The 22,410-nt window shown below is 36.7% G+C and overlaps 4 protein-coding genes across 4 annotated transcripts; 1 reads left to right on the top strand and 3 right to left on the bottom strand.

Annotated features, from left to right (window-relative positions):
- Window positions 1–903: 903 nt before the first annotated feature.
- LOC110719711 (RNA polymerase II transcriptional coactivator KELP-like) lies at window positions 904–4,620 on the bottom strand. The gene is made up of 3 exons (XM_021898700.1): window positions 4,066–4,620; window positions 3,736–3,841; window positions 904–1,339 (listed from the first exon to the last, which is right to left on the bottom strand). The coding sequence occupies exons 1-3, from the start codon at window positions 4,396–4,398 to the stop codon at window positions 1,245–1,247; spliced, it is 534 nt and encodes a 177-aa protein (XP_021754392.1). The 5' UTR covers window positions 4,399–4,620; the 3' UTR covers window positions 904–1,244.
- A 5,973-nt stretch (window positions 4,621–10,593) lies between these two features.
- LOC110719709 (ycf20-like protein) lies at window positions 10,594–13,419 on the top strand. Its single transcript, XM_021898697.1, has 3 exons — window positions 10,594–10,967; window positions 11,424–11,566; window positions 12,884–13,419. Exons 1-3 carry the CDS (start codon window positions 10,938–10,940, stop codon window positions 13,326–13,328), a joined length of 618 nt encoding a protein of 205 aa, XP_021754389.1. The 5' UTR covers window positions 10,594–10,937; the 3' UTR covers window positions 13,329–13,419.
- A 285-nt stretch (window positions 13,420–13,704) lies between these two features.
- LOC110719710 lies at window positions 13,705–15,530 on the bottom strand. Its single transcript, XM_021898698.1, has 3 exons — window positions 15,161–15,530; window positions 14,061–14,303; window positions 13,705–13,978 (listed from the first exon to the last, which is right to left on the bottom strand). Exons 1-3 carry the CDS (start codon window positions 15,400–15,402, stop codon window positions 13,942–13,944), a joined length of 522 nt encoding a protein of 173 aa, XP_021754390.1. The 5' UTR covers window positions 15,403–15,530; the 3' UTR covers window positions 13,705–13,941.
- Window positions 15,531–16,666: 1,136 nt separating this feature from the next.
- On the bottom strand, window positions 16,667–22,071 carry LOC110719708 (F-box protein SKIP8-like). Its single transcript, XM_021898696.1, has 3 exons — window positions 20,711–22,071; window positions 18,051–18,247; window positions 16,667–17,137 (listed from the first exon to the last, which is right to left on the bottom strand). The coding sequence occupies exons 1-3, from the start codon at window positions 21,179–21,181 to the stop codon at window positions 16,876–16,878; spliced, it is 930 nt and encodes a 309-aa protein (XP_021754388.1). The 5' UTR covers window positions 21,182–22,071; the 3' UTR covers window positions 16,667–16,875.
- Window positions 22,072–22,410: the final 339 nt, after the last annotated feature.

Raw genomic sequence — 22,410 nt, 5'->3', positions numbered from 1 at the left:
GAAGCTTGTCAAACTCGTAATTATTCAATAGTTTTGTAATATAAACTGAACATTTAATGCATATAAAATAAACATTTTCTTATAAATATATGAACATATAAAATTGGATGTTTATGTTCATTTTTTGTGACGTGTTCATATTTTTTTTACTAAATGTTCATTTTTTGTAAAGTGTTCAAATTTTTTTACTAAGTGTTCAAATTTAATTTACCTTTCTGCACTATTTTCTTGTTTTTCTTCCATGTCGGTTAGTTAATTTGCAGAGGAGAGAGAATGTGTAGTTCAGCAATTGAAAGAGGAAATGAAATAATTAAAATTTTCGTCAACTTTTTTTAAAAAAATATGTCTATTGGTAGCGAAACTAATAAAGAAAGAAAGTGGGAGTGTATGGGCCTAGGTTTTTAGCGAGAAATGAAGTTTGTAGCGTAAATGGGCCTGTGGTCCAGCTAAGATCAGGGTGCATAATAGACTTATTGGATGGTGGATATTTGGATAAATCAAGCATAAGTCACATCAAGGCCATGGGCAAAGCCTAGTCATGTCGTGGGAGGTACAACTTCAATGAGAGAAATTTATGGTTCACTCGTCCTTTAATTCTTAAGACCTACACCCTAGAGTAGGTACTTCTACCTACACCCCCCTTTTCTTCCTAAGTGTACTATACAACTGGAAGCTAGGAACAACAAAAACCAATTTCCTACTTACTGATTCGGTAAGCTACGTGTCCGGTGCACGGAGAACTGCCTTCGGTCTCCAACCTAACTTACTCGTGGCAACCTTCCGGCCGCCCAACAACCTATAACGCTAGTCACTAGAAACCGATTTCATCTCATTTCTATCAAAAATACACTTATGTTGAGAAAATGGCTCTTTGTCGTGTGCAGATGGGAGAGTAAGATGGTATGAGGTTAAGGTAACATTATATTTTATTACCATACTTAAGTCTGTATAACACAATATGAGAATTGAGTTGCAGCCAAAGGAGCAGAATATAACTGCATTGCATATACACTACTTCGAACATAAGGGCAACATGTCTCAAAAATAAAAAACACTACGCGACTTGTACACTGTTCCAAAAGTTATCAAAGGCCATATCATCAAGTCTTGCAAAATGTATACCCAGATAACTCAAGAAACGAAATGGCAGTTACTGCAGTGAAACACGACTGCCACAACGTACGAACATTGGAACACCAAATTATAAGAGTTATCTGTTCTAAGAGGGTTACTTAGCTTCAGCCTCAGCTCAACCTTTCCTCCATTTTCTCGATAGCTTTTTCTATAGCCGGCACATTCTTATAGAAGGAAGACCACTGGTCAGCAGTTAAGCTAATCCCTGCACGTATGACAGCATACTTATGTATATATTGCAATAAAAGGACAAAGCATCCCTAAACTGATGCATATTATCAGCACAAATACACAATGCTGAAGTTTCATGATGGCACATTATCAGCACAATGTCACAATGAATTTTCTCAACAAGCTTAAAACTGCTACAGAGAATTCTATTTGAATTTTCTCTACAGTCTTCAATCTTATCATCCCAAGTTCAAAATAACAAATATTCTTTATAACAGATCAAAAGCCCTTAATAATTTCTAATTAAACATAACACCCCCATCAAGTTTTCAAAGTATGACTAACAGGTCTAACCCCTTAAATTCTCAATTGCTCCAAATTGCTGACGGCTAAAGAAAGGGGTTTAAAACTGGTTCCTATTTAAGTAATTACAAATACCTCTAATCAAATATTACAATTTTGGCGGTATATTCATTATTGTGGAGATGGGATTATAACAAGGGTACAAAGATTTTATACACAAACACACACACACACACACACAGCCACAAAGGTGGAGCCTGTACAACAGAACAACCACCTAGTCCAAATCAAAAGACTTGAAAGTAATTTTGATTGCTAGGAGATAAATTAAAGTTGTGTGATCTCTTGACTAGAAAGTAGATATGTGATTCTCTCAAGAGCTTGCGATTCCAGGATCCCTTTGGAGGTGATGCAGAGCTATGAGTGGACTCACTAAAGGTATAGTAAGTAGTAACCAGAACATATAATTGCAAAACACAAGAAGAATTGCTTGGCAACAATTCAACATTAGGCCCTTAGGGCAATAGAGAGGCAGCAGAAGCTGTAACCAATATGCTGCCCACATTACATAACGAACAGAAGTACTCATTCATGTCCATTCAATACTTGACTCAAATTCAGCATAAACATCAAAATTCATATATGCTCCCGAAAGCAGTTTACTTTACCAGACTACAATAAAGCTTTACACTTGTTAACTTGCATGTTAAAAAAATTCAGAAAGTAACAAAGGCAACATTACATTCAAGTTTGAGTGACAGGATTTCCTTAATTCAACTCCAATCATATCCACACCCGACTAAATTAGCATACCTCAAATCCACCATAAATCTATATGGAATAGTGACCCTGAAAGTGATATATGTATTGACACACAGAACTATATACAAAGTAGCGAACTCTCATAAACGGCTTAATAGAGCACTAATTTACCCAAGAAAAATCTTGACAGAGCATTCACAGATTCCAGTCTCAACCTATTAATTCCATTGAACTATAGGCTTTGGTGAATAGCACACAAACACTAAAAGATGTCTAGTGAAGCACTATGTTATTTGCCTAGAAAAACTGAAAAATTTATCACTCTTGTTTGCACCTCAAGTACCCGCATCTCATAACAGAAAATAAGACAATGCTATAGATGTTGTAAATAAAGGAGTAGTCTAGTACATATAGTATGAAATATTAAGCAAGACCGAAAAAGTGATCTCACAAAAAAGGAATGAGAACAGTGTGTCGTGAAGCAAATTCACGGACTTGAAAACGAAATTCCGACGCAACTGGGGTGCTCAATAGTATTCGTCGGCACGTTCCCTAAGGTTAACACACCACTTCCACTCAAAGGCACTTTTGGGTGGAAGGTTGGAGTTAAGAAACTTATGCCCAATATAAAATGAGTGTTTAGCTGGTGTTTGATGTATTTTTCAAGTGTATAAAATCATAAAATCATCCTTCAATTTATAATGATGGATGAAAGAAGGTAGAAGATCATGGAGGAATATTTTCCATCAATGGAAGAATAAAATCAGAATAATGATAGTGTTTTTAATCATCATAATCAACCTCTTAAATGGGGGGTTTTAAGAAATCAAACAAGAAGAGGAATCCAAGGGAATCGTTGGAGTCCAATGGACGAACTTGCGCCATGGGTTGCTATCGCGCCCGGTCGGGCGAACCAACAACAATTTTTCCAACGTCTTTACGCGCCCGGTCGGGCAAGCACCCAACCAAAAACTGGGTTGCTCTCGCACACGGTCGGGTGGCGGAACTCCAGATTTTGCAACTCTTCTTGCGCCCGATCGGGCGCCCATATTTGACCCTTTGAATTTCCTTTCTTTATTCCAACAATAGACACTCGACACATCATTTCGGATCAAAAATTCAATAAATTGTAGCACATTCGCAGGTTCCCCAGCCCAACACTAGTAGGGTACAAGTAGCCTTAACACTCCGACATAATACTTGTTCACCAAAACAATCAATTTGATCTTCCTCGATAATCAATTACAAATTTAATGACAATCTGTTCTCTCAAATAATGCACTATGGATTAGAATCATTGAAAAATGCAAATATAGAATGACAATGATAGTGACGAAAACAGGAAGTAAAATGGTAGAGTAATACCTTTGGATGTAGGGAGAAATTTTCCATCTTTCTTGTAATACTCCCTAATTGACACCAATGTCTTTCCTTTAAAATCCTGAATCGTCACTCTTCTCTTCTCCGACAACTGCATAAATAATTCATCCGATTAAACCCGTTTTAATAATATCCACCAATTAACAATTTCACAAACCAAATAGACAAAACATTAAGCAGAAATTAAAAGCAGTACAATAAAAAAAAAATCACACAAAACCCTCAAATTAGGGTTTATAAAAATCAAAATCAAAAAATCATTCCAAAGAATTAAACTTTTTTTCAAATAATTACAGAAAAATCAATTAAACTTACACGACAGATGATGAGATCGCCGTCATCATCATACTCTTTGCCATCAGAACGTCTCTTGTTACTTTCTTCTTCTTCTTCCTCCTCCTCTTCTTCTTGTTCTTGTTCTGCTTCATCAGCGGCGCCTTGAACGGCGTCGTTTTGGCGCTGTTGTTCAAGAAGAAAGCCTTCGACAATCTGACGGACAAATTTCTTGGAAGAAGATTCGGAGAGATCGATGCCGAGCTTTTCGCCGGCGAGAGTACGAACATTGAATTCAGTCATCTTTTGCATGTCGGCTGTTCGAAGGATTTCCAGCACTGTTTCTTGCACCTTCTCCTTCGTTGCGGCGTCCATTTTGCACAATTTTTTTTTCTGTGTCTGAATTTACTGTTGATTTAGGCAGCTCTGTTACTGTTCTGAAAGTCTGAATATCATATGAAAGGTTCTTCCTTTTTATGGAGTAATACTATACAATAGGATTGATGAGGGGGATTTTTTTTTTTCCATAAAGATGAGGTGGGTTTTTTATAAAATAAAAATAAAGTTTTTTTAACGTATTGGTAACTTAAATTCTAGAGCATCGGACCGTCCGAGTTTAATACTGAGGAGAATCAAGCAAATTCTAGAGCTACATAGCCGTGTTGATATTTAATCTCGTGTTTGTAGTGTTAATTAAAAAATGAGTTAAATAGGACTAGTTGTATAATTTGATCCTATCATTACCGCAGGCATAAAGGAGAAATGATACTAAACAATATAAGAGTCATCCCTAAAAACTAGCTCAAGAAGAAAAGTGTCAAGGGGAGCCCATTGTCCTATAAAAACCCCACATGAGCCTCCCATATAACCGATGTGAAAATTGTTGGGGAATTTGGTTACTAGGTCACAAAAATCCCAACCAACTTGGACAAATTAACTCTTCATGGCGTGAACAAAATCTCTTTCCCAAAGTAATATTTCGACTCTGATTAAACACACCGGATATCACAAAATTACTAGGAGATACAACAAAGACAATCACAATAGTACGTAGTATATTTTTGATCAAATGCAATCAAAACTTAATAATTATGATGAAGATAATTGGGGCTTGCAATTGGTTTTCGAGAGAAAATAAAACTAACTTTTTCCTTGAATATATTTTCATCATATGTTGTAAACATATTTATATTAAGCAAATAATCAAAGCTAGACAATGCCAAGAAACTGACGATAACCGTCATTCTCAAAACAAACCAGCCCGCGCCCGACTGGGTCGGCCACCACCGATCAAGCAAATTTGAACGTCAAAGCATGTAGCCTCTCGCCCGGTTGGGCGGCGGTGGCCCTGCCGGGCGGTCAGCTCCAAAATCCAGAAGTGAGTCTCGCGCCCTGTAGGGCTGTAAAATTTAGATCGAGGCAGCGAACCTTGAAATTCTTTTTCTCCAGTCGCCCCCGATAGGGTGCGGCTGCCCGACCGGGCGGCGGAGCAAAGTCCTAGAACCACTCTCGCGCCCTTCCGGGCGAGCACCACCCAGACCGGGCGGCAGATAGGGCGATGGAGCAATTCCACTTTACTGAGTTTATCTCTTTATCGAGATATTTTCACCCTTTTTACCAAGACTTATTTGCTTTAATTATATTATGCAACACCTTATCCTAAGTATAACAATTAAATAACATGAACTTAGTTTACCATTCTCTAAATTATACAACAATCCTCCCCCAGTTAGAAAATAAATCTAGACTCATTGCAAAACATCATCATCATAAGAGAACAATCTTATGCATAAATGAAAGTGTAAAAAGACTTGAACTTCCACTTAGTGCAATATACATTCCAAGAATTCGTATCCATTTGGTATCGTACACTACTAGAAATAGGTTGTTTTCCGACGGAATAGTTCTGACGGACTTAAATTCCGTTGGAGAATTCGAAAATTCCGACGAAATTTTGGTCTGTCAGAAATATCCGTTGGAAAAAATAAGTTGCGACGGAAAATCCCTCGAAAATATTCCGACAGATTTTTTTCCCCTCGGAATTTATTGCTTCCGACGGAATATTCTCTCAGAAAATATCTACCGACGGAAATTTCCGTCGGAAGCTGTAAATTCCGAGGGAAAATAAATCCCTCGGAACATATTAATTTCCTACGGGTTTTAATTCCATAGGAAATTTCCGGCGGATTTAAAATCTGTACGGAATTTACCCTATTCCGACGGAATTTTATTAAAAAAAAAAAAAAAAAAAAAAAAACCTAAATCTAAAAACACGGAAATCTGATAACACCCCCCCTAATTCTCTTTCTTTCCTATTCTCTCTTCACACCCCTCTTCTTCTTCTCTCTCCTGTCTCCTCTCTTCTTTCTCTTTCTTTCCCTCTCCTCTGCCTGACTGTTCTTATTCTTCTTTCCCTTTAATTTCTCATCCCTCCTCCTTCTCTTCTCATCCCTCCTTCTTCTCTTCTCAACCCTCTTTTTCCCCCTTTCTCTTTCTTCTCGATCTCCTTATCACTCCTCTTTGCAACACCACCACCACTACAACAACCGTTCGCAACAACCGCCAAGAAGAACACCACCGCAACAACCACCGGCTACATCAAAGCCGCGCAAGAACACCACCACCGCAACAACCTCCGACAACATCAACACCGAAGAAAGATCTACATTTAATTTTGGTTAGAATTAGGTCTAGTTTTATTTTGTTCAAATTTTCAATGTATAACTTTTAGTTTTTGAAATAATTGTATATTTAAGTTAAATTTTTGCTAAATTTTGAATTGTTAAATTTCAATGTATATTTTTGTTAAATTTCGAATTGTGTTGATTTTAGATCTATTTATTTAATTTTTAATTTTTGTTTTTTATTTTATGTTATGAATTTTGTTTAATTTTTTTTTTACGGGTTAAGGGTTTTTTTGGTGGGTGGTGAGGTGGGTTGGGTTGGTGGGTTATGGCGGGGTTAAGATGTGGTGGGTTAAGGTTTGGGAAAAGGTGTGGTGGGTTACGGTGGTTAGGCGTGGTGGGTTAGGGTTTGGGTTAGAGGTTTTGGTGGGTTACGGTGGGGTTGAGGTGTGGTGGGTAGGGGGGCAGTGTTGGTGTGGGTGGGTATGGGGGTAATCAGGGGGGCAGGGGGTGGGGTGGGCTGGTGGTGGTGTGGGTGGGTAGGGGGGTAGGTGGGCAGTGTTGGTGTGGTGGGTAAGGGGGTAGTCTGGTGGCGTTGGGTGTGGGTGGGGGTGGGGGTGGTCTGGGCAGGTGGGGTGGGGGCTACTTTTTTTTTTTTAATTTATTTTTCCGAAGGAATTTTCCGTCACCGACGGAATTTTCCGTCGGAAAATATCCAACTCCGACGGAAATTTCCGTCGGAACCTTGCGACGGATTTACACTGAAAGTCAACAAAAGCGCCGACAGAACAAAATCCGTCGGAATAGACCTTTCCGACGGAATTTCAGGGTTTTCCGACGGATTTTTTCCGTCGTTGATTGACTGTTTTCTAGTAGTGGTAACACGTTTGAACCAAAAGCAATACATATTGAATTCATGAAAATATTACGCACACAAGATAAATTACTTGATTACATTAATATTTGACACGTAAAGTCATATGTCCCTATCTTTTCGTAAGTACTTTAAACTATGCCTAAATAGCTTCTTTAAGCGGCTAAACTTCGTACTTATATAGGTAGACTTCCAAAACATGGTCCTGTGACAAAGCACTATATCAGGAATTCTATTAAGTCTAAAAACAACCTATTTTCATCAAAGTAAACCGGAACTTTACTTTGGATGATTAAATAAGTTCCCAATTACTCCCTCCGTCCCAAATTACTCGCAAAGGTTTGACTTTTTGCACTATTCACACATCTCCCTTTGACCATCTTTTTTAACTATTATATGAAAATTAATGTAATCATGTAAGATGTTATTGGGTCTATTTTAATGTATAGTTTCTTGATATAAAATTTTTATAACTTATATAAATATATAATAAAAGATATCAACGGTCAAACATGTGCATCGGTAAGCGTGTCCAGTTAAAATGTTGCAAGTAAAGTGGGACAGAGGGAATACCAAATAAGAAAGTTAATCTTATTGAACATAAGACCCAACGTCTTATTTGGCGTTAAGTTAAGACTCCCTCATTGGTAATTACTTAGGGCTCCAATCCCAAATTGATTGCCATTCACATCTCTAGCCAATGCCTTGGTGAAACAATCGGCTAGATTAAAATTCGTTCGAACATAATCAATAGTTATCACACTATTCTTGATAATCCCTTAGATGTAACTATGCCGCACTCCAATATGCCTTGACTGACCATTATATACTTGGTTATATGCCTTAGCCAAAGTAGCATTATTATCGCAATGTATCACAATTGGAGATATTGGCTTTTGCAACAAAGGAATCTCATGCGTTCGAACGAATTGTAATGCAATGAACCTCGATGTCATCGTAGATACTGCAATTTCGTAGAATCTCATGCGTTCGAATAAAGGAATCTCATGCGTTCGAACGAATTGTTGCAAGGAATCTCAATTGTAATGCAATGAACTAGCGGAATGTAATGCAATGAACCTCGATGTCATCGTAGAATCTGCAATGCAAGTTTGCTTCTTAGATGCCCATGAAATGGTACCTCTCTCATATAGGAATACCCATCCACTGATATCCAACTTGCATCTGAATACCTTTCAACATCCGAAGGATACGCACTATAACACAAACCATAATCCATGGTTTTCTTCAAGTACTTCAATAAACGACGAATCGCTTGCCAATGTAGCATATTAGGATTACTAGTGAACCTGCTTATTGACCAACCACATAAGTGATATCCGGCCTAGTACTTGTCATGTCATACATCAAATATCCTATAACTCTAAAATATTCCAGTTGTGAAACTGCATTACCTTCATTAGGTATCAACTTTATTCTAGGATCCATAGGTGTTGAATAAAAAAAGGTCAAACTTTCACTAACATTGAACTTCTTGAGCACTTTCTCAATGTAATGAGATTGTGACAAGATCAACTTTCCATTTTCTCTCTTTATTCTTATGCCCTAGATGACATCCGCTTCTCCTATGTCTTTCATGGAAAATTGAGAACTAATGAAGGATTTTTTCATCTCAACTTGTGACAAATCTGATCCAAAGATCAACATGTCATCTACATATAGACAAATTATGACACCTTGACGGTTGTCATCAAATTTGCTATACACACATTTGTCATAATTGTTCAATTTAAAACCATTAGACAACACAACCTCATCAAACTTTTGATGCCAATGCTTAGGTGTCTGTTTTAGCCCATACAGTGATTTAATTAACTTGTAAACTTTTGCCTCTTGGGCTTCCACAACAAACCCTTCCGGTTATCACATATAAACCTCTTCTTCCAAATCTCCATTCAAGAACGCTGTCTTGACATCCATTCAATGGATCACTAGTTTCTTAATTGTCGCAAGTGCAAATTCTAGCTACCGATGCATATGTATCAAAATAATCGATACCAGGTTTCTGTGTAAAACCTTGTGCCACTAACTGGGCCTTGAACTTTTCAACCGTTCCATCAATCCTCAATTTCTTTTTGAAGATCCATTTACTCCCTATTGGTTTAAAATTAGGAGGTAAATTAGCTAACGCCCAAGTGTTGTTTCCCATGATGGATTCCATCTCATCATTAATTGCTTCCTTCCAAAATGGAGCATCCTGAGACTTCATAGCCTCATCAAAAGTTAAAGGATCATCTTTCACATTAAAAATGTATGGATGCTGTGTTGAAACTTCATCCCTTGATCTTTCAACCAAGTACACATGAAAATCCGAGACAAAAGATTTGTCTTTCCTAGGCCTCTTACTTCTCCTAGGTTGCGATGATGATGTAGATGCCTCCTCTAAATGAGTTTTGTCATCTACCTCTTGATCAAAACTTTGAGCATTGGCATTTGGAGTTATATCCTTTGGTCTAGGAATTGAAGAAAATTGATATTCATCAAACAATGCATCCCTTGACTCAATGGTGATATGAACCGACCAAAAGTCAATGGTGGTATGAATCGACCAAAAGTCATTTTGCTCTATTACATAGAACCTATAGGATTTGCTATGTTCCGTATATCCTAAAAAAATGCATTCAACTCCTCTTTCACCTAACTTGTTACGTTTAGGTTCCAAGCACTTTTACAATTGCCCTACAACCCCAGATTTTGAGATGATTCAAGTTTGATTTTCTTTTGTACCATAGCTCATATGGGATAACATCCTTCCCTTTCGTGAGAACACGATTTAACACGTAACAAGGCGTTAAAACGGCTTCACCCCAAATCCATCTCTTAAACCCAAAAAAGGAATGAGAATAGTGTGTCGTGAAGCAAATTCACTAACTTGAAAAAACAAATTCACCTCATAAGACTTTAACCAATTAAGCTAGTTGGCATCCACGAGTCCACGACACACGTGTTATCTTTTATAACGAGCATCCAGCATTCCAGTGTATAAGATTGAGTTACGAAAAACTACCAATCGGGATAATTTTGTGATTTTAGCGAATTAAGGAAGGGTAACTTTGCCATTTCATATAATTAATGGGGTAGGTTTGTCATTTCACTAATTATTTTTTTTTTTAAAAAAGTAAAACCATAGAAGGTGGCTAAATAATCAGTCTGATAAATTTGATTTTTCTCCTTAATAATTTACCAAAAATGCAAATCTCCAAAATCAACCAGATAGACTAATTTAGCTAGAGCTCTCCATGACCCCATTTCATCTGCAAAAAATCGGTAAGAATTAGTTAGATTTAGTTGATGTGTTATTATATTTGTGAACTTTCCTACAGTTCAAAGCCATTGATTCTCAGTCGAAGAAGCTCTTTAATGGCTGAGGATTTTCCATCCACCTGAAAGTTATCATGATTCTCTCACCTTCCTCATTATCCCAGGCAAGTTCTTCTACTCTTTTTTTTTTTTCAATCATCTTCCCAATCGTTCTAATTTTTTTCAACTTTCTGTTGCTTTGTTTGTAAATTCTAGGGTTTTTAAGCTATAAATTATCAATTTTGATTAACATTAGCAATTGGGGTTTGTGTGGTTTGAACTCTTTACTTTGAATTGGGCATGATTTTTTTGACAATGTATTATATTTCCCTTCTCTACAGATTATTTTTGGTTGGTAATTAATGGGTTAATGTTAACATATAGCCAAAAACTGAGTTATTTTGCAATCAACAATATCGTTACCTATTTGTAATTGGTAAAGTACGTATAGCTTCCGGCTGTTGTTCAGTTTTGCTGGATTTATCCCTCAATATTTGAAATTTTTTGGGTAGTTGGGGAAGATGTTGGATTTGGGATTTCTGTGTATCAAAATTCTGAGATGGGAACAATACGTTTTGCAGGCAATGCCACATTTTTTTTATAGAGAAATGCAATTGAAGCAACATTGTGTTTCGGCGATTTTTCATAGCCAAGAGAACAGGTTCTTGATCAGACAGGCTTTGACAAACCTTGCTCCATCATCACTGTCTTTCTATGAGAGGAGGTGTGTAATGCTGCAAACTAATCTAAATTTAAATGAAGAATTTCTCAGTTACTTCACTAATATGAAGTTGTGATGTTGTCATTAAGTCTTGCATTTCACATTACATCAGTGTTGCTGCTGTTGTTCACTCTTCCTCTTGCCCATGGGGAAAAACAACTAATGGAATATGTGTCATTTCTTGAGAGTAGATTTTATCGTTATTTTCAACCGTAATATATGGCTTTGGGTGTGTCGAGGTTTGGGTGATTGATTATTTAACATGTTGATAAGAGAGAGCAATTGGCTAATGGGTATTGAAATTGTGGTGCTCTCAAAGTTATGAGATGCTCTAAATGTGATGAGGCTGTTGGTTACACCTCTTAATATCTCAAGTAGAATTTTTTATGTTTGGTTTAGTTTCCCTGTGTGAAGAGTCAAAGTTCTAGTATTTGCTGAAGTTACCATTTTATTCCATGATATACTTTGTGTTCTGTTTAGCCTTATGGTTTCTCTAAGTCTCTAACCCCCTGTTACTTGAGGCAAAAGCTCTCCATGTCCATGTTGTAGTTCCTCTTTTGTGACTATTATGTTTGTTATAACACGTCAATCATGCATCTACACACCTTCTAATCTGCAAAGTTGTGGATTCTTTCATTATTCAGCCAATTTCTTGAGGTGGTTGATGGTTGAGAGCAGTTCTGCAGTTCTTTAAAGTTTCCATGTATGATTACCTTGTGGTTGATGGTTGAGAACAGTTCTGCAGTCCTTATAAAGTTCCCATGTATACCTTTTAAAACTGGTTGTACTTGTTTTTAATGTATGATCATCTGAGACCCTGGTGTGTTAATTCACCTAATTTTAAGAGTCCTTCCCACTTTCTCAAATTGAAAGTTTCTCTAGTAAAAGTGAATTCCAGTGGTTTCTGGTGTGTTGCTGTGTGTTTCTTCAGTAAAAGTGATTCCCAGTGGTTTAGGGTTTGTGCAGTTGTTAGAATTAGTCCATAAGCCTATTAATTGCCTTCTGTTATTTGTTGGTGTCTTGGTGATGGGCTAAGCTGCTATAAAAGTGACTACCTCAAACAAAAAAGATTGACATTGCCCTTTCGTGTGAAGTTCTGATTTCTTATACTATGTATTCTTTTGTGTCGGTAGTTTGAATATCATCTTGTACTATTTCTCGCATTTCTTTGTTATAAGAAGCCTGTGCTAGATGACTAGATCTAGAAAACATAAGTCTATAACCCTTTTTTTTTTGTAAAAATAATACTCTGGCATTCATATTCATTTGGTGTCTAACCTAAGCAAAAAACCTCTTCCCCCCTCTCTTTCTGCTGAGCAGTTTTTGCAAGGGAAGACATTGTTGGAAAGTCAAATTTGCTTTAGATACCGGTGGATTTCCCAGTAATGGTGGTCAGCAAAATGATATCAACGAGGACTCCTCTGGTCTTGGCCAAACACGGCTTAGCAGGATTGTGATTGCAGGAGGGAGGCAGCTGCTAGGAAAGTTGAATTCGGCTAGAAAGAATTTCCCCATGAAGGTTTTTCTTTTATTGCTAGGATTCTACACCGCAAATGCACTAGCGACAATACTTGGTCAGACAGGTGATTGGGATGTATTGGTTGCAGGTATTGTAGTTGCTGCCATCGAGGGGATAGGTATGCTAATGTACAAAAAAACCGCATTATCAAGTGGAAGGCTACAACCTTTAGTTGTGTTGATCAATTATTGGAAAGCCGGTGTTTGCTTAGGTCTTTTCGTAGATGCTTTCAAATTGGGTAGCTAAAAGTTCTCATTCATTCAACTATATACAAGAAAAATGTAATCTGAACAATGTATCATCTCCACATGTCTATACATCTCTCTCCATTTCTTTATTTGATGCTAGCAAGCAATTTAGAATTTTTATACGCTACGGAGTATAAAGGTACTCGTATTTATTTTGTAAATTGTTGATTGAATTCAGCTAAAAGTTGCTATTAGGTGAAGCCGTGAAGACTGAAGAGAACTGAACTGTAGTGGAACTTCTAACCAACTCTTCGTTTTTTTTTTCTTTGGAAATACAGAGTAACTTTTAGCGAACTTTGATTGGCTTCTTATGGCCTTTGCTCATTTTCATGAACTTTTCTTCCAATGTACCTCGGCGACAAAAACTCAAAATGTAATGTAAAAAAGAGCATTTTAGGGACTTTAATATTCATGAAGGGAACATATCTAGGGCACCTTACAAGTCTTCTCCAAAGGGGAGGGTTAAGCTATAGAATTCTATACATTTGCATTGACAATTTACAAAATTTAACCAGTGGCTGTCTCCACTAGACATATACATAGATGAATATTTGAAAGCATCACATTTGCAAGCACAACTCTGGATCACAGGTTGATTTGATAAAGAAATTTTATCCCTTGAATTGCTTTCTATTCTTTCCTTTCTTCCTGTGAACAGCAAAAGGAATTGTTAGAGAGCCAGATTGCAAGGAAATGTAAAACAAAACAAAGCTTATGACAGAGGACATACTTTGACTCAGAGTCATCAAAATCATCCATGGAAGCTTGCCTTTTCCCCCCTCCAAAGGCAACCTCATCCATGCTCTGACCACGTCGCCTGTAGTTGCCACCAGATGCAAGAAAACCAGGACAAGGCCTATAAGCCTTTATTGGCCACCAACCAAAGCCTGGGATTGTAGCAATTCCACCTTGAATCCGACCCTCGCCATTGCAGCCACTTTCTATTTCCTCTTTACCACAACCTTTACAACCACTACACGTAAACAATGACAATGTCAATCAGGAGGGAACAAATGAACTACACATAAACTATGCAACAACAATAACTGATCCTAAGAAGGATTGGAAAGCTTGTTTCTGAAATATCCGACTGTCATTGTAAGGCATTCACCAAAACAACAATAACTGATCCTAAGCAAATGAAATCTCTTATTTTTACAACAAAGATGTCAAAAAGGTTCAAATTGAGCCAACAATGAAGACATTGTAAGGCATTCACCAAAACTTGAAAAAATCAGAAATTCCTACAAAATATTCAAGAGTCATTAAATTTCTTTCTTCGTTGTCGTCTACCAATTTAATATAATGCCGTCCTATTGAAAATAGGGAAAGAAATGTTGAGTTTGTAAATCTTGGAGATATATCCCATCAACCTCCTACAAGGGTGTGTTTGATTGGGGTGAACATCCATTTCCTTAGACTAACTTTTACGGCCTGTTTGATAGCCGATAATATGTAACAATAATAAGTTAATAACATAAATAAACTTACGTGTTTAATTTGACAAACACGGTAACATTTAATGTCCTATGATGCAGTCTCAATAGCAGTAATGAACTAATGACTGTTCTGTCTCTAAATATTATTACTACGTACTTGCTTAGCCAAACCCCAATACATGATTGATTAAAACTAAAATTGTTACTCAAAAGTTAAACCACAATTCGCAACCCAAATTCCTAATTTCCTCAAATAATTCCCCAAAAATTTGATTATTTATGAGAAAAATATGATAATCATAGTATAGTTACTCAAATGTAATCAGTAATTTAATGATAAGAAAATAGTATAATAACAAAAGAGAAAGCAGAACGCAAAAAATGAAAGTACCTGAAATTTAAAGGAAGAGAATCAGAATCATTGGAAGAAGAAAGAGGTGAATCTTGTTGTTCTTGAACAACTGATGAAGAGGAAGTTGAAGATGAGAGAGTTATGAAAGGGCCAAGTCTTTGCTGCTGCTGCTGCTGTTGATGGGGAGATTTGAAGTGTAAGAATTGGGGAGATGAATTGTTAAAAGGGTGATGAGAGAAGAAGAGGGATGGAGATGGTGGTGAAGTTGCAAGCCCCTTCATGTTTCTTCCCTACCAGTCTTCCCTCTCTCTCTCTTTCTTCTTTCTTTCAGTCTCTTTTATTGGTCGAATGGTCGAGGATTAAGCTCAGCTGAGAGGATAATAGATCGCTGACAGTTTTACCGAGTTTTGAACTCGGGCTATCGGATTCAGAGTCCGATGTTCTAATAAGTAACAACGAGACTATGACATTGACCATTACAACTCAAATATAAGTGAGGGATAGCTCAAGTGGTTAGAGTTTTCCTCACGATTCCAAGATCTCACCACTGTCCTTGTGACTTTCTAAGTCTAAACATTAAAACAAAAACACTGACCATACACTCAAATATAGGTGTACTTTTTTTTTTTTTTGGGTAGGTAACATAAAGGACTCTACTTGACCGGCCTGGGTTATTGGACTAGACAATTTGGGAGGGGGGGGGGAGGTAAGGGAATCCCACCCCTCAAATTGTCACCAGTGGGGAAAATATAGGTGTACTTACCAAGCTTAGTTAAATACTCCGTATAAATGTTAATGTTGAAGGGTGATGCCCGAAACACGATATTACATCTGGATTTTTTGTCTACATCATTTCTATTAGAGACTTTTTATTGTAAAAAAAAAAAAGGGCTAAATTTTTATTGCATACTGATACACATTACACATTTGTATTTTTGCATAAAAAATATTTCACCACCATGTTCACTAGACTATAGAACTAAGGATTTACTTTATGCAACCAAATTGCAACCTTAAAAGTAGTTAACATGTTCGTGACGGCTTAACATCATTTCTAATTACTAGCACCCAATAGATGTAAGCACACAATCACCACCACAACCCGTAACAACCACCCACCCTCCCTCCCCCCTTATCCCATAAATCCTACTCCAACAATCCACAGCCACAGACCCAAGCCCGGCTAATCATCCCCGTCTACTAGACATCTCTCAAGTTCGGCATATGTAGACTGCATCCTCATCTCAAGTTCGGCATATGGAGACTGCCTACTCGAATGCATCAGCCAACCGAGTTTTGCTCAGTCACACGTCATTTCGTGAACATTTAAGTCATTGCAACTCGGCTGAATATCAATGGAGTTAAAGAAACTAAAGCCAGTACAATGCAACAATAATGAAATCACAAGAAGATAGTAGAAGAGCGTGCAATGCATTTACATATTCCAAACACTCACTCTTCAAAATCTAAACTGGAACCTGTGATTTTACTTTTCTGACATGTCAGAGAATCAAAGAATTTGGAGAAAGTAAATGAAAAGAATCGTGACAAGGAATTTTGTCATTATCATAGAATGCCTCTTCTCGTGAAACAGCAGCCAAAACTGAGGGTAATAATAAATGCATTGGATCAAATTATAATAGAAACTACAATTTCTGTTTCAACTAATTTCTCACTGAAGACAAATAATGCTGTACTATTTTTTTTCTCAGTGACTACTATGTTCATAATTATTAGCTCCTTTCCGACTTGGCTTACGCATGCCCAATCTGTTGATCAACATCTTCATCAACCAGCATCACCGAACGGTGGTGATGGACCATGTACCACCTCCCATCATGATGCTCGAACACATTGGTCACATTGAATGGCCCTGCATTCATGTCAACGTAGGTTTTCATAGTAACCCAAGCCATTTCACTCAGGACCCTAGCCCGCACATCACGTACTTGGAAGCCATCTGCTAGCTGCTCCCAGTTGAATGCAATCTGCCAACTCCCCATCACTGCATTATATCTGGAAGGAAAGAAAATATGGCAGGATCAGATTTTGTGGTAACTCCCAAAGTTTTCAAAAACTCGTTATGCTTGCCCAAGTACAGCACAATGGATGTACTTAATGCAAAGAATTTAATACAGATGGGACTAAGAGTTACTTTTAACCACATAAAACAGATCAAACTGATGAATGAACTTCAATGATAAGTACACAGGTCTTTTACGACATTTAATCTTTATGAAGAATTGTAGATGCATATTTAATACGATGAGTCATACAAAGGGCTAGAGCCATTTTGCTAACTATTGTAAATGATAAAATACAGCATATAATAACTAAAGGAGGCTGTAATGTTTATCTTTTGCCTTTTTAGCAAACTAAAAAAACCAGTAAAGCACAATCATCTCTGCATACTACATATCAAAGGAGCTGGAGCTAAACTTTTACTCTACCATAGTATTATGTAAATCTACAACTAATACAAAGTATAAATTATCAGAAGTTACTCAAGTGTAACTATTTTTGACGATGAATTTAACAATAATATTCACAACTTAGTGAGATTACTCTGGATAAATCAAAGAAAAAATTGTTTGAAATCATTAAAATGACCAAGATATTCACCAAAATCCTTCGTCAGGGAAAAAGTAAATAATACAAAAATGCAGTCTAAAAGTAGCATTAGCAAACGTACACAGCATAAGACGTATACAACAGCAACTTTCATCATGATTTGAAGTTGATGATCTTAACCCACATCAGATATAAATGCATTTCAGTCTTTTTCTCAAAGCACAATTAAAAATAAAGTGCACAGAGAGTCAGAGATGCATAACAATAAAAGATAAAGTGCACAGATATGCATAACTAATCTCTAAACAGCACGAGAAAAATTGCCCTCAAACTATATACTGCAAAACTACCATCATACCCAGTAAAAAGCTCCCCTGAAGCATGGATACACTTCACATAGTCTGCATTAACCCAGAAACGACTCATTGCTGGAAGTGATCTGTCCCTCAAGATGCTGAAAAATTCTGCATTAATATTCACAATCGTTCTTGTAGCTGCATAGTAAGCTTTCCAACCATTAGCTGGTCTGACACTATCTTGTTCCAGAGTAAAATCCTAGAAGAACCAATGAAGATAAAATTTAAGGTTGCAGACATTAAAATATGAAAATTCCAGGCATCTAGGAATGTGGAAAATCATCAAAATGCAAAAACATTATGCATAAGCTGAAACAGAAAAGTCAACTACAGCATTCTATATATTTCCTAGGTTCATGCACAAGTTCAAATGATACCATTCATGCATACAAATTTAATCAATAATTTTTACATATAAATATTCATCAAACACAAACATGTTAAGGCCCTCCTAGGAGAGTGAAGTACTAGTTTACACATCATATCCCAACGCATCTATGTAAGCCACCTCCCCCATCAAGCATTGTTAACAATTGCTTTATATATTTAAGATCACTGTTACCTAAGTATTTCACCCACAAAAATATTTTAAAAAAAAACAAAAAAAACAAAAAAAAAAACAAAACCAAAACTTTCTATGAAATCATGCATGTGAATTAGAACAATGGAGCACTTTGGACTAATCAAGAAAAAATGGGTACTGAATTGCAATCCTGCAACCGTCCAGAGAATCAGGCAACACCTTTAATCAATCATTGCAGCAAATTTCACCTTTTGACACCTCCAAATACAAGTTCTAAATGTAGTATAGTAATCATGGTTAGGTAGTATAGGATGAAAGGAACAAACAAAAATGAAATAGGGCCAAAAATCATGACTCAGCATGGTTAAGTTGTAGCATAATCAAGATATTAATGTACTCCAATTAAGCTGAATTGTTTGCACAAGGGACCATGTAAAGACTAATAGCCTGGGGTGAGAGATGGGAAAACAACTCAAATATAAAATACCAATACAAAAGGAAGAGAGCCAACTATGAGGAATATCACAAAGTCTAAAACCATAAATTATTCTTTCACTAGTATTTTGGCCCGAGCGATGCCACGGGTCAACTAATATAAACAACTATGAGAAAGAGGATGCATTACCCTATTAATTAGTTAAATATAATCATGAGACTTTATCATAATTTCTTTGAAATATTAACCAATGAAGTTGTGGATTGACGGTTTAGATATCAAATTTCATCTCAAAGGTCATATGTTCAAGACCTCACATAATTTACTTATTAAATGAAATGAATATATAGTTTTATATGAACTTTTAAATCACTAATAAAGGTTGGTTAGATGGTAAGTGCATAACCTTTATGTGTTAGAGGTTACAAGTTCAAATCTAACCAAAGCATAGTTTGTTTTGATGAATAATGATAAGCTTACGTGGGACATGTAAATTGTAGAATGACGTGGCAAGCTTACACGGCTCATGTACCTTGAAGAGTGCCACGTGACACCGTTCCTTTGAGAGGAACGCCTTTTAATATATGTTATAGATTATCTAAGCTTTCAGTCTATGCAGACGCAATGGACAATATAAAAAGGTCGGCCATCAGCTCAATCAACTGTCTAGCAACCAAAATGTGCTGCAAAGTGGCCAAATATCTATCCAAAACAAGCCTTTAAAAATATAATCAAGGGACCATACCCAAATTTTTAGAAAAAAAAATATATAATCAAGGGACCATACCCAAATTTTTAGAAAAAAAAATACCAACCATCTATTAACAAAAGCTTCAACTTTTAATGTACTAGAATAAGTAGTTCTAAGATAGCTAAAAAAACTTTGTCAAAATCTGCATCACATCAAGTAGCAAAGGGCACTGAACTGACAGTTTAAACACCCAAAAAATAAATAACCAGCTAAATTTACAAGTAGGGGCATGAGAACAGCAAGAACTAGCTGCACAGTAGCTGAAGTAAATGAAATTGAACTATATCATCTCAATCATAAATCTAGTGAGGTAAGACACTACAGACTGCAAGAGCTTTTTCTGGAATCTGTCAAATATAGTCCTCTAACTTACAAGTTCTTTAAATTATAAATAGTTATTTAAATTATGTATTGGTCAAGAAGAGCATCAACAAAAAGGGAAATAATAAACCCATGAATCAAAACGTCAGTCAGGGGGGCCAATAAGTCCATATATCAGGCACCCTTCAATCTTTCAACAAAGTAACAAAAGAGCTGCATAAATTACTCACGCAATATTAATCAACCAGCACACAAGTGTAGGCTTAAATACACAATTAATAGCAATGCAATACCAACTAAATCACCAAAATCAAATCCAAGAAAATGCAACAATTTGATACAACCAAAAAAAATTGACATGTATAATAAAAATTACCAGTTAATTTAAAATATTGAAATTCAGAGAACCGTAGCCTTAATTTGCTAACCAAATTCTAAAAGTCACGAGTCATAAATATTACTCGAGCAATATTCATCAATCAACACATAAGTGTAGGCTTAAACACACGATTAGCAGGCTAACAGCAATCACCAAAAACCAACAAAATGCAATACATTTAATACAACCAAAAAATAGAAAGTTATAATAAAAATTACAATACTAGTACCAAGATATAGACAAGAATTGTACCTTATGGTAAAGAGCTTTCCAAGCATTATCATCATTAGCAGCCTTACGCATCAGTGAATTGGTCATAGAAAGACGGCAAAGGCTCGGATAATCCAAATAACTGAGCGCATGAGTCGTAATCTCCGGCACCAATTGCTCCATCATCGATGCACCTGTCAGCTTCTCCGCCGCCGACACCAACGCCGGCATTTCACCTCCGTTCTCCGTCACCGGCGCACAATCTGCGCTCAAAACGGCGCCGTTACAGGAACACTTACAATCAAAATCACGCCTACTACTATTACTATTGCTACAACTATCACTATCCTTCGAATCTCTCTCCGTAGTAAATTTCGATCTCCGACCACCTTTCAACGACGAAAACACGGCGGCGGAAGAAAATCGACCGGCGAAGATAAAGCAAAGTACGGTTGCGGCGAAGGCTACAATGAAGGAGTACGATGAAAAGAAGGATGATAGAATAATCTCCATTCATACGACATTAAAGCTCCAATGTACATGAAAAAACCCTAGAAAAATTTGGAATTTTATCAAATTGGGGAAAATTCGTCGAATTATAGCGACGAATAGGAGTTTTCTTGCGTCGAATTTTGACCTAATATGATTAATTTTGGTAGGATGAAATTGAGTGAAGGTGTCGGATAAACCCTAGAAGTTGGGGTTTCTTCAATGGAATTTGCAGAGGAGAGAGAAAGTATGAAGAAGGTTTGTGTGAGTTGTAACTGACAATCTTTTTTGATGAATTTACTTTTTGAGGAATTAAAGGGGGTAGATTTTGAAGTTTTGAACGACGTCGTTTTGGTAGATACTATTTATTTTTTTTTGAAAGAATTTGGTAGATGCTCTATAAATTACTGTAGTTTTGATTTTCTGCCGTTTGGGTTGACGTTTGACTATGGGAATAATAAATTAATTTCAGGAAAATGTTTAATGAATAATAAAAAAGTTAAATAAAATAAAGCGTTTTTCTAAGCTATGCTCCTGTGGAGTTAGGTTTTCCAAGTTGTGTCCATGCTTTTTGAAAATTCTAAGTCGTACCCCTGAACTGCTAATCTTTAATCAGCTATACCCCTCCCCTAATCCTTCTGTTAACTTAGGTTAACTTTCTGTTAACTTCAAAATAAATAAATTTAAAAAAAAAAACCAAAACACCAAAACACCTCTCCCTCCTCCCTAACAACTACCCACCACTGCACCTCCAGCCGCACCACCGCGCCTCGCTCCTCTCTCCTCAACCCATCACCGCGTCACCCTCCTCTCTCCTTTTCTCTCAACTCCTTGACCCTAATCTCCCCCTCTCTCTCCTCGTACCCCAGCAACTACCACACCTAGCCACTTGATGCGCCACCACCACCATTCTTCATGCCCAGATTTTCGAACATTTTTCGAAAATTTTTAGGCAAACGTCGAACAATGTCGACCAATTGAACCATATTCGTGCAGATTTTCATTGAAAAAATCAATTAAAACAAGTTTTGTGTATTTAATCTCAATCTAATTGAACCAAAATTGATGATTTAACAATTAAAATCAAATTGGGGAAAACTTAGGGTTTTCTATTGTTTTGAACCAAATTCTTTGATTTCAAAACGACAACAACAATTAACAACTTAATTTTGCAATTTGAATCCAATGAAACAAAAGCCCTAAACCAATTTGTCTAAATTTCAATTCGAATTAAATTCCTCCATTGCATTCGA

This window comes from Chenopodium quinoa, unplaced genomic scaffold, assembly GCF_001683475.1.
Source record: "Chenopodium quinoa cultivar QQ74 unplaced genomic scaffold, ASM168347v1, whole genome shotgun sequence".
Classification (NCBI taxonomy): Eukaryota; Viridiplantae; Streptophyta; class Magnoliopsida; order Caryophyllales; family Amaranthaceae; genus Chenopodium; species Chenopodium quinoa.
The sequence above is the reverse complement of the archived record's forward strand: the minus strand, read 5'-3'. Positions and strand labels throughout refer to the sequence as shown.